Source organism: Leptodactylus fuscus, chromosome 4 (assembly GCF_031893055.1).
Source record: "Leptodactylus fuscus isolate aLepFus1 chromosome 4, aLepFus1.hap2, whole genome shotgun sequence".
Taxonomy (NCBI): Eukaryota; Metazoa; Chordata; class Amphibia; order Anura; family Leptodactylidae; genus Leptodactylus; species Leptodactylus fuscus.
The window spans coordinates 123545882-123563399 of record NC_134268.1 but is presented as its reverse complement, the minus strand read 5'-3'; the positions used below and the strand labels follow the sequence as shown (position 1 = coordinate 123563399).

At 46.1% G+C, this 17518-nt stretch overlaps 1 protein-coding gene across 2 annotated transcripts in view; it reads left to right on the top strand.

The window, feature by feature from the left end:
* LOC142200567 (uncharacterized) overlaps positions 1–17138 on the top strand; it is a 123539-nt gene extending 106401 nt beyond the window's left edge. For both annotated transcript variants that reach the window (XM_075271010.1, XM_075271011.1), the window contains one exon: positions 15815–17138. In XM_075271010.1, the coding sequence (XP_075127111.1) occupies positions 15815–15873 (59 nt within the window). In that variant the 3' untranslated portion in view covers positions 15874–17138. The remainder of the gene's footprint in view (positions 1–15814) is intronic.
* Positions 17139–17518: the final 380 nt, after the last annotated feature.

The following is a 17518-nucleotide window of genomic DNA, read 5'->3' as shown; positions in this document are numbered from 1 at the left end:
ACCGGACCGTAAGCTCTTCACACTGGGCCCACAGTTCTATATACTGCCGGAAAGCCGACAGTGTGCTGAATTCAGCGCACTGTCAGCTTTCCGGCAGTATATAGAACTGCCTATGGGCAAAATGGTGAAAGGTCCTCTTTAACAGTGTATGAGGGGTTTTTTGTTTGTTTTTTTCAGGAAAAGTTGTATATTTATTTTTAATGTCATTTTGAGATACATATAACATATTGAAGACTGCTTTTCTCGCATATTTCACTGGGGAACACAGCACCTTGGGGTATAGACCTGGTCACTAGGAGGCGGACACTAGGAAAATTAAGGCAGTTGGCAGTCACGACCTGAGTCGTTCTTTCTGTAATAAATTTTTATTTTTTATTTTCTTTCAGGGGCAGGGGGTTGTCTGTGTATTTGCCCAACTAGTCGTACCCCCTACGGGCTTAAGTGCTCTATTATAGAGCACCTCGCAGTCACGCAGTTCCCCCCTTTACTTGCTGCATTGGCGGCTGGATATTCCGGCGACCCCACTTTTATGTGCGCAGTATCACTGAAGGGGTGAGTCTGTGGCGCCTGAAGACATCGGACTAGTAAGTATAAGCAGGTGGACATAGGTGAGTATGTTTGCGTTCCCTTTTTCCCCCTCTTTACCTCCTTCCTACCCCTCTCTCCCCTCTTACCCTGGGTCCAGCAGTGGGGGGGGGGAGTGTTTTGGGTTTTTTTTGCCTTTTTGTCTTCTTGCCTTTCTCCTTGGCGCTTTGGGTGCCATCTTGTGAGTGAAGGTGTTTTTTGTGGAGGGAGGGGGCTTTTTTGCCTCCCCTCCCTTTCTAGGCAGGCAGAGTGTTCCACGCGACGGCCGCGACTTCTACTCGAGTTCATGGCTTCGTTGGCGTGTAGGCCTTACTAGGCACTGCCTCGTCCCTGGGTTTTCCTGGGTCCTGGATGACGTGGGCCTGGGTGTTCCCTCCTGCATTTTTGTGCGGGAATCTTGTAGGGAGGGACTTGTTTAAAGTTTCTCTAACTGTTCTGAGGCCTGTTCTTCTTTTTGCAGTATCAGCTCTTGTCCAGGCCTTATGAGTCCTCTTGTGCAGCTTCTCCGCAGCAGTTGGTGATGGTCTCTTTCCAGTAGTCTGGTAGGCCATGCCTTTTCCCAGCGCCCCTGCTGTTTTATGCGTGCTCCAGCTGCAATCTTCATGTCCTTGTGGACAGGCTGTATCTATATGTTCGTTCTGTAACTCCTCTCAGCCCGCTCTGGAGTCCCCTGGACCTCCCCCCGCCCCCACCGGATTGGGCGGTTTTTCCCTGTCCCAAGCTTGGGTAACTTTGCCAGACTTAATCAGTCTATGGCGGTATTTTGGAGCTGCTGCCCGCCCAGATTGGGGGACGCCTCTGCACAGTCAGCAGCTGTGGTTGAGGCCCTAAGAGGGTTTTCCAGTTTTAGTCCTAGGGGCCGCTCTTGCAAGCGGACTAGGAAATCCTCCTTTGTATCAGGACGGAGGATCTGCGTACAGCTCCTCCTGCTTACTCCATTTATTCTGGGGACGCCTCTGATTACAAACCGGGTTTCCAGCCAGGCACATAGGTAGCAACTGCTAAGCAGGAGCTTGTCTGTGCAGTTTGTGTTACTCTTCAGAAAACGGAGGGCTCTAGGGCTGTTGCTCAGAAGGATATTTCCTTCCGCATAGTCGCCGTATGCCTTAGTTTTTTCTTAACCATGGGGCGTTTTGACCATATTTGCCAGGAACAGTGGCTTCATTCAGTCCGTTCCCTGTTGTTTCCAGGAGGTCAGATGTTCTGTTTCCTTTCTGGAGCTATGTATTTCTAGGTGGACCGAGTCCTTTGCGGTTGGTCCGACTATTTCCAGGTTTTCTAGGGCTACTATTTTGCCTCTAGTTAACTCTGCCTCTCTGTTATTCCTCTGATAGAAGGCTGGACTCTTTGGCTAAGTCGGCCCTTTGTTTGCAGCTGGTTCTGCATTGCATCCCTTCTTTGCTGCGTCCTGGTTAATAGTATCGCCTGGGTCAAACAGCTGGTCGTGCTGCAGGGCTACCAGTTTCTGGTGGAGCAGATCATAAACGCTTCTAAATTCTTATGTGATGCTTCCCTTGAAGCAGCTCGCTTTTCTGCCAAGGCTGCTGATGTTGTGGCTATGCGTCACACTGTTTGTTCTGTTCCTGGAACGTTGAACCTGCTTCTAAGAAGATTGGCTGCTCTACTTTTTTTCTCATGGTGAGCAGAGCCGTCCCTTGGAAAGGGCTTGGAGTAGCTACTGGGAGGGTTAAAGTTCCCTACTTCCTCAGAGACGTTCAGGCGTCAGATCTTCTTCCCTCTTCAGAGGGCAATCTCCTTGGTATTCGCGTTCCAAGAAGCCCTCCTTCAAGCCCAGACTGGCATCCCCGCTCTAGCCTTCCTGATCTGGTGCTGACTAGCCCCATCTGCATTAAGATGTTCCACCACCTGGGGGGCCACAGGTGGGGGATCGTCTGCTCGCCTTTCAGGAGATTTGGCTTGCCTGTGTTCAGTAGGTGATCTTGATCGGCTATTCCGTTGAGTTTTCCAGGAGGAAGGTCTTTCCCTACTTCTCCCGCTCGGGCGGCCGCCTTTTTCGAGGCGGTCTCCAGGCTTCAGCAGCAGGGAGTGATTGGGCCTGTGCCTGCTTCCAGGGATTCTATTCCAGCCCTGTTTACTGTTCCAAAGAAGGGACTTTCTCTCTGTCCCATTATGGACCTGAAGTCTCTCAACAGGTTTGTTCAAATTCGAATCTTTTCGTATGGAGTATCTGCTATTCATTGTTGCCTCTATGGAACTGGGTGAATTCCTTTAGTCCATCAATATCTGGGACTCTAACTCCACATTCCCATTGTGCTGGCCCATCAGCGGTTTTTTGTGGTAGGGTCGCGACATTTCCAATTTGTCACGCTCCCCTTGAGTTGGTCTTCACCCCTCTGTTTTTTTCCAGGGTGCTGACCTCTCTCTCATGGCTATTCTCCGCTCCAGAGATGGGGCTGTTGTCCCGTACCTGGAAGATCTTCTGGTCAGGGCTTCCTCCAGGATGGACTATATCCCCAGTTTACAGATCACTCTGGATCGTCTTTGAAGGTTCAGCCAGCTTATCGACGAGGAAAAGTCCTGTCTTGTGACATCTTAGCGCATGGAGGTTCTGGATATGATTTTGGATACCCATCAGGCCGAGATTCTCCCTCCAAGATTCGGACTCTTTGTCCAGTGTGTTGCATTTGCGGAAGAGGCCTCGCTGTTCCCTCCAGTTCTGCATGCGAGTCCTAGGTTTGATGGTCTCTTCTTTGGTAGCTGTCTCCTTTTCCCTGTTCCACTTGTGGTCTTTTGCCGGCAATCTTGGCACGATTGGGGCCAGTGCCAGTCCAGCCTGGATCGCCTAATTCTCCTGTCCCCTCGAGTTCTTTTGAACTTTGTTGTTGGCGCTCCTCCCTGGGGTTTTTTTTTTCCTTGGAAGTCTTGTCTTCCATCCACTGGCAGGTGTCACCACCAACGCCTGCCTTCTGGGGGGATGCCGTGTTCGGGGTCCATAATGTTCAGGGATAGTGGTCCAGAGGGAACCTCCCTCTGATTCAGTCTGTTGGAACTGAGGGCCATCATTCGAGCTCTGTGCACTGGACCCCCCTTCTCCGGGGTCGGCTAGTTCACTATTCAGTCCGACAACTCCACCACCATCACCTTCTTGAACCTCCAGGGTGGAACGAAGAGCCAGGTGGCTTTGCTGGAGGTCTACCGCTCCCTGAGGTGTGCTCAAGGCCAGGAAGCCTCAGTCAGCGAAAATTATCTTCACACTTGGTAGTTTTATGTCTGCTGTTGCGGAGCTGTAGATTGCCGTCCTTTTCCTTGCCCAGAATCCTGGCGTTCTTCGGTCTGGGTTGGATCAGGGTCTTGGCTTTTCTCTGAAGGGCGACCGGATTTATTAGCTCTCACGGAACCTTTTTCGATGCTGTGACGCTCTCTCTGTTCTTCCAGAGGGCTCTAGGAAGGGCTTGCCACTTCCAGGGTGTCCATCTCTAGATGGATTCGGTCTGTCATTAGGAAGCTTTTCGGCAGAAGAGTAGGGATTCACCCTCCCGTGTAACGGCTCACACTACCAGAGCTGTCGGTGCCTCCGGGGCTGTTCAGCATCAGGCTTCTGGTTGCTGGTCTGCAAGGCTGTTTCCTGGGTTTCGGTACACAGTTTCACAAAATTTTTACCAGATCCTTTCTGTGTCTTTTGCGGATGCCAATTGGTCGGAGGCTTCTGCAAGCGGCAGTGCGCCGATTGTTCGCAAGACTGTCTGTTTTTGCCTCCCTCGGGACTGCTTTTGGATGTCCCAAGGTGCGGTGTCCCCCAGTCAGATATGCAAGAGAGAGGGATTTTTGTACCGTAAAATCCTTTTCTCGTAGTTTCACTGGGGGAATACAGGTCCTGCCCATTGATATTTTTTGTATGGGGATTTTTTTGTTTTGTTTCTTCATAAGTTTAGGTTTGTTGGTGGTTGTTGGTTCCATATTCGTTTTTTTTTTGTTTTGGACTCTCTCCTACTGCTACAAAACTGATACAAAACTGCCTGAGTGCCCTGTCAGTGAGAGGGTATAGCCTGTGTGGGCAGAGCCAACTGCCTTCATTTTGCTAGTGTCCGCCTTCTAGTGACCAGGTCTATACCCCAAGGGGCTGTGTCCCCCAGTGAAACAACGAGAAAAGGATTTTACAGTAAGTACAAAAATCCCTCTTTTGGTAGGCTAAAATGGGGAAAAAGGTGTGGTTAAATTTCTAGCGATTCCAAGTTGTTGTTTTTTTGCATTGCCATGCTCTGAAAGCCATAATTTGTTTATCCATTTCCAGAGCCATAAAAGGGCTTGAATTTTGTGAGATGAATTAACATTTATATTGCACCATTTTTGGTTAACTAAACCTTTTGTTCTCCTTGTAGGCCATTGTATGTGAGGCAGGATTAATCATTTATAGCGTGTGTGCATGTGTTAGATAGATGGATGGATGGATACATAGATAGATACATAGATAAATAGATGTGTTATAGGCAATGTATGAAAAGCAGGCATTGTATAGAATGCCGGCGTTTTTAGGCAATGTATGAAATGGGAGAATCATTACATACTTTGCCTAGGCATTGTATAGAATACCTAGGCATTCGAAAGAATAGAATAGAGTGCCTAGGCAATGTGTGCAATGGCAAATCGTTTCATACATTGCCGGCTAGTTTTAGGCATGCTATACAATGCATTCTATAGAATGCCGGATTTCAAACATTGCCGGTAACATATATATTTTATTAGCAGGAGGACCCGGCCTCGCATTTGTGTATTTTCTGTTTGTGTAGTGGCTCTATAAGAATTGCCCAGTTTTGCACTTGTGTATTTTGTATGTCGTTTGGGTGTGTGTCTCTGCCCGCAACTTCATCTGAGTGTTGTTGGCGTCGATGATCCGCCTACATTCAGCAAATTGCTACCGACAAAGGTTTGCTTGCTTCAGCGTTTCGGCAGTTGTTAAGCTATCCTGCTGTTGAACTTGTTCCTCACACTGTGCCTGTGATTATGCAGGCATCTCAGCAGCTCACTGGGGCACCATATAATAAGTGTGTTGTTGGTGTTGATAATCCGCCTGCTACGGCATTCCGGCAGCTGTCAAGCTGGCCTGCCGCTAAACTCGTTCCTTGCGCTGTGCCTGTGATTGTTCCGACAGCTCGCTGGGACACCATATAATGAGCGTGTTGTTGGCGCTGATGATCCCCATCAGCTCCGCTTGAGGATCACTCTGTTGAATTCTGGCTACGTTCATAGCTGTCGTCGTTTTAGAATTTTGCAACAAATTAGATTTTCTTTTTACATGTATAAAAGTAGCAAACTGATAATTTGGATTAAAGGTGTTTTACCATCCAGTTTGACAGTATGTTGCCTGGAGCTGATTAGATAATATGCAAATGCATGTACGGAATGGACTGAGGGTTATCTGAGTGTTTATATAGAGAGATAACAGATCTGGCTTTATCAGAAGCTGAGATAAGCTGCTGACGAGCAGTTTAACATAGTATGTGAACATAAATTCATTACAGTCGTGAAGCCATGTCATTTACCGGGACAAAAGTAGCCTATGTTTTAATCGAGATTACAAACTATCTATGTGCCAAATTTCATTTAGATCCGTTTAACGGTTTTTACGTGATTGAGGAACAAATATCCAAATACACAAACATCAAAACACACAAATATTAGTGTGTGTGTGTCTGTATCTGTATATATAGATAGATAGATATTCTATTATGTAACTTATTTAAAAGTTTTGTGGTGCCTAACCTGGCAACAGCAGCAGCACAGTAATACCTTTTGGCCCCATGGTGTACTGTTAGCAGGGAACGTTATGTTTTGGCATCAAGCCATCATGTTATAGTGTATGGTACAGTCTCGTTCCATGCTGCTAAAAGAAAATTAAAATTTTTTAAAAACCTTCACACACATTCACACACTTTTTTTTTTAATTAAAAGCTATTTACCGTATATACTAGAGTATAAGTCGAGTTTTTCAGCAGTTTTTGTGCTGAAAAAGCCCCCCTCGGCTTATACTCGAGTCAAGAAAAAATAATGCCGCAAAAGTAATGTATAGAATCAAAAAGTAGAAAATTACTGTGAAACACATACACATTAGGTATCCCTGTGTGTGAAAGCGCCCGGTCTACTGAATATAGAGTATCTCCAGTGCTCCTGTTCCTTCGGGAAGGGGTTAATAGGAGCACTGAAGATACGCTATATTCAGCCAGGCTGAATTCCAAGTTGGGGGGAAAAAAAACAGTCCTCAAGCTCAGGGAAGAGGCAGAGAGTCAACCAAAACACCCCCTCCCCTTCCCCAGCACCCAGTATCTACTGCACCCAAAACTCTGACCATTTTTAATTTTTGAAATTTTCTAGTAGCTGCTGCATTCCCCTCCTCAGCTTATACTCGAGTCAATAAGTTTTCCCAGTTTTTTTGTGGTAAAATTAGGGGCCTCGGCTTATATTCGGGTCGGCTTATACTCGAGTATATACAGTAACTGATGTGTTATTTACTCTGCGTGTATGTGTGTAATAATAAATAAAAGTGTCAATTACAGTTTTTACATCCCTACTAAAAATGTAATCAAGTATGGTCAAGGAGTCATATATACCCCAAAAATGGTTAAAATTAGAGATGAGCGAACAGTGTTCTATCGAACACGTTTGATCGGATATCACGCTGTTCGCCATGTTCGAATCGAATCGAACACCGCGTGGTAAACTGACTAACAACTCGATTCCCCTCCCACCTTCCCTGGCACTTTTTTTGCACCAATAACAGCGCAGGGGAGGTGGGACAGGAACTACGACAACAGGGACATTGAAAAAATTAGGAAAAACCCATTGGCTGCCGAAAACATGTGACCTCTGATTCATAAGAACAGCGCCGCCTAGCTTCGCGTCATTCTGAGCTTTCACTTGGTCACAGACGGAGGTCTCCGTCAATTTAGATAGAGATTAGATTCTGCTAGGCAGGGATAGGAGAGGAGAAGAGAACCAACAGCTCTTTTAAGAGCTACATTGAAGGGAGAATCAAAAAAAGAATGTCACAGTGTTTACCCACTAACGCTAATGTGGGATTCACAGGCTGCATCAGCGCTACACAGCTTTCCGCGGTGGGGATAATACTAAGTGGGATACACTGAAAGTGTATTCCCACATACTCTATATACCCTTAATCCACGTCCTAACAGTGTACCCCCCGGAACTAACTGGCATACACTGAAATGCTCAGCCCATATACCCTCAATCCACGTTCTAACAGTGTGCCCCCCCACCCCCTCCCCGTAGCTAACTGGTATACACTGAAATGCTCAGCCCATAGAATGTGGATTAAGGGTATATAGGGTATGACATTCACCTGGATTGTCAGTGTGAAATCCCCACATTATTTGGGGAAAGATACATGGAAAATTTCTGGGTATTGGCATATTCACCTGAGTTGTCAGTGTTAAATCCCCAAATTATTTGGGGCCTTCATACCACCCTCAATTCTTGCTATTGGCATATAGTGCCAGTTTCTGAGTGTTAATTCCTAAAATATATTGGGGCCTTCATACCACCCTCAATTGTTGCTATTGCCATATAGTGCCAGGTGCTGACTGTTAATTCCCCAAATAATTTGGGGATACATACACCCTACATCTCAGGCTATTGCTATATTCACCCAGGTTGTCAGTGCTAATTCCCCACATAACTTGGGGATACATACACCCTACATCTCAGGCTCCTGCCATATTCACCCAGGTTGTCAGTGCTAATTCCCCAAATAATTTGGGGATACATACACCATAAATTTCAGGCTATTGCTATATTCACCCAGGTTGTCAGTGTTAATTCTCCAAATAATTTGGGGATACATACACCCTACATCTCAGGCTCTTGCTATATTCACCCAGGTTGTCAGTGCTAATTCCCCAAATAATTTGGGGATACATACACCCTACATCTCAGGCTCTTGCCATATTCACCCAGGTTGTCAGTGCTAATTCCCCAAATAATTTGGGGATACATACACCCTACATCTCAGGCTCTTGCCATATTCACCCAGGTTGTCAGTGTTCATTCCTCAAATAATTTGGGGATACATACACCCTACATCTCAGGCTCTTGCCATATTCACCCAGGTTGTCAGTGCTAATTCCCCAAATAATTTGGGGATACATACACCATAAATCTCAGGCTATTGCTATATTCACCCAGGTTGTCAGTGTTAATTCTCCAAATAATTTGGGGATACATACACCCTACATCTCAGGCTCTTGCCATATTCACCCAGGTTGTCAGTGCTAATTCCCCAAATAATTTGGGGATACATACACCCTACATCTCAAGCTCTTGCCATATTCACCCAGGTTGTCAGTGCTAATTCCCCAAATAATTTTGGGGATACATACACCATAAATCTCAGGCTATTGCTATATTCAACCAGGTTGTTAGTGCTAATTCCCCAAATAATTTGGGATACATACATACATTTTAATTCTCAGGCTAATGAAGCTTCACTAAGGTTGTGACAGTGTGTAACCCCTCCCCCCCAAAAAAACAAACAAAAAAAAAAAAACCTTGGCATACATACATTCTAATTGTCAGGCTATAGAAGCTTTAGCCAGGTTGTGACAATGTGTAACCCCACCAACACTAAGTGGGATACACACCAATTGTCAGGCTATGTACGCTCAACCCAAGGGATACAGGTCCAAATTATACACCCAATTATTGTAATTCGTAGAGGAATCGGAGAGGACAGGTCTGTGGTTGGCCAGGTACTCACGCAACATGTGCCTATACTTTTCCCTCATGATGAGAGTAGGCCCCTAACTGGCAGTAGTTTGGGCAGGGAAGGGGGCAAAACATTAACGTGTACCAGACCTTGTACAGTGTTCCCCTGGTGGTTGTGCAGCGGATGGAAGTTGTTAGCCTCATGGAGGAAATATCCTCTCTGACACCCAAGAGGGTTTACGGAAACATTCCCATCATATTCTGCACCAGTTGCTTGTGCCTATTATTTTTGCAATTTTTTTTCCCCTCTCCTCTAATATAACATTGGAACAGACATTAGACCTATACCGGGGGTCGAGGCTTGCAAAAATCCAGTATTATTTGCTCTCCATGATGTGAACTATGCCTTTATCTCTTGAAAAGCAACCCAACATGAAGTCAGCCATGTGTGCGGTGTGTTACTTGGCATGACTTTGCTGCCCCCAACTGTAAGGGTCCCTCTCCATTTCCTCCATTTTCCACTCCCCTTCACACCATCTGTGGTGAAGCAATGGGATGCACTGAAGTGCACCCTGAAGCCTCGTGTGGGACAGTGAATCGAATGCCACTCCATTCCCCTCGTCTTCCTCCGCCAGCCAACGGTGCGAAGATGAGAGGAGTGTGCTCTGAATGTTTTCAGCCTAGCTGAGGCTACTTCTCACTTACGAAATTGGCCACACTTTGACCAGTATATCAGGCACAATGGTGTAGGTTTCAAAGAACCATTGCACCAACAAGTTGAAAACGTGGGCCATGTGTGGACCGTGTTTGAGTCTGGCAAGCTCCAGATCTGCTACCAGGTTCCGGCCATTATCACAGGCGCAAAAATGCCAGGCCCCAGGTAGCAGGGAAAAACACATTGCCACCTCAGCCAGGATGGCATCCCTGACCTCGGAGGCAGTGTGCTGTCTGTCCCCCAAGCTGATGAGCTTCAGTACGTCCTGCTGACATCTCCCCATGCCAGTGTTACACCATTTCCAGCTTGTAGCTGGGGTGGAGGTTGCAGCGTAGTAGGCTTTCAGTGAACTCCTGCCATGAATTTTGGGCTGGGAGAGGAGATAGGCCACCCCAGTTTGCACCCCGGGCCCAGACTTCACTACATTCACCCTGCCTGTCATTAAAGATAAGCAGCACCCCTGACCACAGGCGCTTGTCCATGTGTCGGTGGTCAAGTCGAACTTGCAGCAAAGCACGGAGCTCTGGGCCCGACTGATGTTATGGGACACATGCAGGTGCAAGGCAGGGACAGCACACCAAGAGACGTAGTAACGGCTAGGCCCAGCATAGGGAGGTGCCCCAGCTGCTATCTGGTGACGGAAGGCCTGGGTATCCAGAAGCATAAACGCCAACATCTAGAGGGCCAGCAGTTTTGAGATGAGGCTATTAAAGGCTTGGGCATGTGGGTGGGTTGTGCTGTACTTGAAAAGCCTGGGAGACGTGGAGTAGCTAGGAAGAGGCGCATGATGGTGCAGGTCAAAAGGGTGGATGAGGGTGATCTCCCCAATGTGTCAGAGACAGATGTGTAGGTGTCCTTGCATTATATCCTTGCACCATACTTGGCTTTGGACTTTCATTTTGTGCCAAAAAGTGGTTAAGACAACGATCCCTCAGCTAATCCCGTTACACCGTCCATTGCAAACTGCAGCACTGAAGTTACCATCTCTGGAAGTGGTACAAATTGTTTCGCTGCATTTGACCATGCTGGATGCTATGCTAACTTAATACAGCTCCAGGGTTCTCTTACAGCACATTGCCAAGGGAACTCGTATGTGTTTTTCAGCACTGAGGCCACATCCTCTGAGATCCCAAGGGAACTTGACCGGAGTTGTGTATTGCCGAAAAACTTATGAGAAAATAAGTGTAGGTGACACTAGGCCCCTCAGTGACGGTAATTTGGCCAAGGGGGGACATTAACGTGTCCCTCCTGGTGACAGTAGGCCCCTGAGTGGCGGTAATTTGGCCAGGGGGGCCATTAACGTGTCCCAGACCTAGGAATAAGTCTTCCAACAGGGTAGAGTTGTGCAAGCCTTTGCCTCTACCCACTGTTTTTGCTGCTTAGCTTCCCTCCACATCTACACTGCTTTCACCCCTAAACATCACCCCAGTTTATGCCTCTGCTTTTACCCAGCTTTTTTTTTTTTTTTTTAAATGTAGATTGTAAGCCCCACATAGGGCTCACAATGTACATTTTTCCCTATCAGTATGTCTTTGGAATATGGGTTGGAAATCCTTGCAAACACGGGGAGATGGTTTTATGCCCTTGGCGGGATTTGAACACCAGGACTCCAGCGCTGCAAGGCTGCAGTGCTAACCACTGAGCCACCGTGTGGCCCCCTTTACCCAGCTTTTTTGTTGATTTAGCTTCCCTCCACATCTAGACTGCTTTAGCCCCTAAACATCACCCCTGTCCATGTGGGGTCGGTGGCCTCGTCGTCCACCAACTCCTCTTCCAATTGCGCAATTGAATACCCTAAAGGGGAACTAAAGGATGGGAGCGCAAGTCTCCAAGCAGCCCCGCACTGCAGGGCCCAAACTATGTGGTAACTAGGAAGGCAAACCGTGAGCTAGAGGATAGTAACAAAAAAAAAAGGGGGGGGGGGGGTGAAGAACAGAGAAAAAAAAAAAACAGAACAGAGCTGCTCCAGCTCCAACAAATGAAAAGATAGTGACACAAACAATCACAATGTCGGGACATGACAAGAACTGAAAACTTACGACTATGGGCATGCAAAAACACAACGAATAAACACAGCATGAAGTGAACTCACAAAGTCCAACTGGAGGCGATCAACAGCTGGAGAACAGTTGACGCAGGGGGGTTCCCGGTCCAGAGCAGGCCTATGCCTGTGTTGCAGCTTTTGCGAGTGTGATCACAATCAGCGCTGCACCTCCCATGAGGCGACCCGAAGCGACCGCTTCAGGTGGTGCTATGCCAGGGCCCCAGGGAGGGCGGCATTTTTGCTTACCTAAGCCAATCCAGGAAAAGCTGTCCTGGACTGGCTTAGCACCGAGCGGTGGATTGGGGAGGCCACTGGAGCAGCGCTGCTCAGGCAGAGAGCAGGTCTTCTCTGTGCCTGCTCTCTGCCTGCGAACGCCACTAAGCCCTGCCCCTTTCGCTTAACCCCACCCCTCCGCCACACCCCCTCTTTCCAGGGGTGGGGGGGCGGCTTTCTGTTGTTCGCCTCGGGCGGCGAAAGGGGCAGGTTCACCCCTGATCACAATTATCTGCGGAATCCCACTACAAACAAATGGCCCAGAGCAGTTAGGGTCTGCCAGCAAGGAAATCCAATCTGGGAGCTGGAGGGGGGGGGGGGGGGAGACCCAAGGAGTGGAGAAAGTTCGGGAGGTCATCTGGGTGAGCAGCCAATTCCACTGGCGAACTTGAAGGAAGAATGGGAAGCCACAGCGGTAGGCAATCTTGGAGAAGAGACAGGAGAGGCTTTAGGGCCGCCCGTTGGTGGAGGGTACGTGGAGAGATCCGGGAAGATAGATAGTAGAGAGCCCTCAAAGTCCACTGATTTACTGTCCCTGACCTTTGAACATGATCTCCTCCTTAACAGCATAAAAATGAATTCTGCATATCACAGCACGAGGCTTGGAGGGATTAGCACTGTGGGGTCTGCATGCACTATGTGAGACTCCAGAGGGAAGCCCAGAAGCGAGTTGAAAATGCTGTTGAGAGTAGGTATGAGGTCAGCCATTTGGATGGATTCCAGGAGACCGTGGATACATATGTTATTGCGCCGGTTACAATTTTGTATATCGTGAGGTGACGAACCTGAGAGGTGTGAACTGTGGACTTCTGGTGCCGGGTATCAAGAAAGGTAGTAGCGGAGTCCTGGAATCTCTCGAGAGCCGTCACCTGTTACTGCAGTTTAGAGATATCATGCTTCACTACTTGCAGGTCCTGGCGCCATGCGCACTTCAGATCAATTACAAGACTGTCCATGTTCCTTCTACTCAGGGTGAGGATGGCCTGTAGTTCCGGATGTTTCTGCAGAGTGAGCACAGCTTCCTCCAGTGGCAGGAGAAGAGATACAAACGGAGATGGCTCAGCATGGAGAGCCACAGGGGACGCACTGGGCCTCTTAGATTTCCTGCAGTTAACCAGGGGTACCAGGTCTTCATCTGAAGACAAATCTGACACCCCGGATAATGAAACAGTGATCTTTTGGAGGGTGGGCTGATGCCCCAGTCAGGGCCCATACTGGGGACTGCCTACTGCCTTGTTTGCCTTCCAGCCTAAGATGTGATAATGGAGAGCCGCGGCGCCCCTGCCGCCGCTGATCTCCATTGAGCAGTATCCAAGGGCTGAGTAGGGGTCAGTGCAGGGACATGGGTTAATGCAGCTGCTGCTGCTGTAGTATTTAACTGTGAGCAGGTTAGAGTGTCCATAGAGGTTGCAGAGGAGACGAATGGATCCATCTGCCTCAGGTCAGGCAGGGAAGCCGAAGCATTGCAGTGCTTATCTCCCAATTGCACATGCGAAGAAGAGAGAGGCTACTCCCGCCGCTCCCCGCAGGCCTCTTCTACAGCCGGCCCACGACGATCTCCCAGTGGGGTGAAGAAAGTAGATATGGGGCCCTCCGTGGGTAAGGAGGTGGAGGGGTGCCTCAGATGTCGACTGCTACGTGTTTTGCCCATAATTAGGCACTGAGCACTGAAGCGGTGCTCTTAGAGGAAACATCCGCTCGTGTGCATGCCAAGCCACACCCCCAGTATGTGTTTTAAAAGGTTTTTTTTTTTTTTAACCTTTTAGAACGAACAAAAAAGGATTTTCTGTCCCCAAATACTTTTCATATTGATGACATATCCGTCAGGATGCAATCTTTGAAGGTCTGACACCAAACCCCATACAAATGTGTTGTTGTTGCAGCCATCAGATGTCAGAAGCTGGTGCAGTGGATGGGGAGTAGCCCACTGCACAGCTTTTTTTTCTTTTTTCTTTTTTTTTTAAATAAAATACTGATCCTGGCGGTGGGCCCCTAGAAACAATTCCACTGGTGAGCTGTAGACACCCCAATCTAACCTTGACTTTATGGATCTTAAATTGATGATGTATTCATTTTATTTTTTTCAAATTTGATTTCTATTGATATAAAACCAGATTTTACAACATAAGGGTGCATTCACACTGAGTATACGCTGACTGATTCTGAACGTTAAAACAAGTTCAGAATCAGCGCATACAAAGAAGATCCCATTCATTTCAATGGGAGTCGGCATACGTGTGCTCCCCATTGAAATGAATGGGCTGCTTTTTTCCCTATTGGTTTCAATGTGATACAGACCATTCATTTCAATGGGGAGCGCGCGTATGCCGACTCCCATTGAAATGAATGGGATCTGCTTTGTACGCGCTGATTCTAAACGTGTTTTAACGTTCAGAATCAGTCAGCGTATACTCAGTGTGAATGCACCCTTAGATAAGAAAAAAGAAAACATGAGCAGTAAGAGTCAAAATATAAATCAAAGTATATAAAGACACTCCATGTAGGCGCACAACAAAATTATTATCAACAGCTGCTCTCAGGATTTTATGATGTATTCATTTTAAAAGTTCTGGAAAACCATTTTGGACTCCTCCAATTATTGGCACACCAGTGTCTCACTCTCACTGAAGTTGCAGGTTGCTTTCTTGCTAATTTTTTTTTTTTGTTTCTATTTTTTTTCTTTGTTTTATTCGCTCTACTTCTTTTTTCTACTTCACAAATGCATGAGAAACACCACACTCTAAAATAAAATGGATATGCTTGGAAATGCACAACATAAAGTAAAAGGTTCTGATCATCTGTATTTAACAAAGGAGATTTATTCCTTCCTGGCCTTTGACACGGATTGATATGGTGCATGCTGGATGGCGCATGCTGGATCTTTAACTATCGCGGACGTCCGTAGCCATCGGGTGTCTACTGTCTTACACAGTAGACAACCATTGCTAATGCCTCCAGTCGGTGCCCACACCATTTGGAGGCATTAACCCCTCTGGTGCCGCCATCTTGCCAGTGATCGCTGGCGCCTGGAGTAAGCTCCAGGGCCGACGTCACATTGACTTGACAGCCAGGAACCTTGTCTGCAGTGATTTTCTTTTGCAGGCTGCTCTATGCTCTATAACCAGCCAGAAACTGTGTGCGCACCATGCCCTGTAACACCCGCGGTTGGAACTGGGTCCGATCGCGGGTGTTAACCCCTGAGATGCCGGCGGTCTGATCGGTGAACCCGCGTCTGCCCCATGGTCAGAGTTTTATCCTCTAGAAGTAACAGAATGCATGACAGCAAGCCGAAATCTAGAAAACCATGAGGAATTGATACAGAAATTATATTGGAAAATTGTATATCTTTTTATTGTACATTTGTTTGTCAATATTGGTCTGAAAGTGGCCAACCCCTTTAAATACAGCAGTACAGTATGATATCAGGTCTGCCTTAATTTAAGGCATTTGCCAGTCTGACTTTATTAAAAAGCCACATTTACACTACGTTTTACTCATCATTTTTCTTTCCTCCCTTTTAGAGCTGGATCTTGAAGTATTTGCAAAAGGACTGAGCAAGAATGGAGCCATTACTGAATGAGCTCAACTGGTATTCTGGAGAGCAAACAAATGTTTTTTCAAAATGATTTTGTTTAGTTAACATTTTCTTTAACATAAAACTAGTTTTTTTCCGGGTTATATTTGTCTATTTTTTTGTATTTTCTGTATTTGTATCCATAATTCCCCCTTAGTATTTGGCATGTTGTGCCAAATAAGAATTTCCCTACCACATAGTGTAAAACTATGAAGGTACTTCATGCCATTCTGAAAAGTTATGCTGTGATTTTTGATAACAAGAAATTTGTTACTTTATGTAAACTTTACTTAGAGGTCCACGTTCAGTTTGTTCTTGTGTTTTTTATTTTATTTTATTTTTTTTATTCATTTGTTGAAACCAAAACCAGGAGTGGATTGAAAAAAAGTGCTACCTATCATTTGTACGTTCTCACCATTTATTATCCACATGTGGTTATGATTTCAACAATTGCATCAACAAATCCTTAACATGTTTCCTTATGATTAGTATGGTCCTGTTTCAGTAACAGACGGGTATTGGTAACAAAATTCCTTGGAAAGTTTCTTCTTGGGCTGTGGAAAAGGGCTGGAGGATTGGTCTGACTGATCATAAATCTGTGTTTAGTTCTATACTATCTTTTAAGATTGTGTCTTTGGAAAGGGTAGGACCCCTAATGTGGTGATATGTTGCTATGCCTTTAATTTTATCTATTATTACTGTTAGAGTTTTTATGGGTTTTTTGTTTTGACTCTCAGTACAAAAAAATGCAAATTATAAATGGCCCTAATTTATTATATCCTGCTTTATTGTACACAATGTTGACCGTTTAATTTTCTATAGCTAGTGAATATATGCTAGGATATGTCTGGTGTGGATAAAGAGAAAAATTAAATTGAAAACTGACCACATATTGAATAAAATTGTTTTAATGTAGCAAATTCTTAACTGCATCAAATTAAAGGTAAGTTGCAAATTCAAACAGCAGGTCATAGTAAGACAAGTACAATTTAGCCATAAAGAGTATACTCTGTGTATTTTATGTGCCAATTTTTTTTTTTTACAAGATAAAATATAATCCTTGCTTGCCTTTGTTTTCTCACAAAAAAAGTAATCTCCAGACTTCGAGAGAGTAAGAAGCTGTACAATTTCTCACAAGAGGCACTGTATTGCATCAAAGGGGTGCTGCTTTTTTTTTTTTTTTTTTTTTATGGTGTCCCTTTAGGTTTTTCTACTGTTGCTATGAAGTTTTCAGATATTATCATTTCTCATCATGTAATAAAAAATTTGATTTGTTGTGGTGGTCAACAATTGTTTTATAATGTCAGTTATTGTCACAATTGTCTCTATGCCCAAGCAACCGAATGCAGCGTGCACCTCTGTGGGAATGGGGTAGGTAACTCTCCCTGGAGCTACAACAGCTGACGAAGCCCTGCCTGAAGGTGTTGGTCAGCTGTTCCCAAGCTAAGCCTAGCCCTGACAACTTCTAGCTCTCTAAACACAAAGACCTAATGGATAGGTAGGGAGAGAGCTGAAAGAGGCTAGGGAATGGGGATACTAAAGGCGGTTACCCCTAGTGAAGAACAGGTGCAGCTGCAAACAGAAACAACTAGGGCGGGACGTGCTGGAAAACAAACACGCAGCACAACATGAACACAAAGCAGGAGAGGAA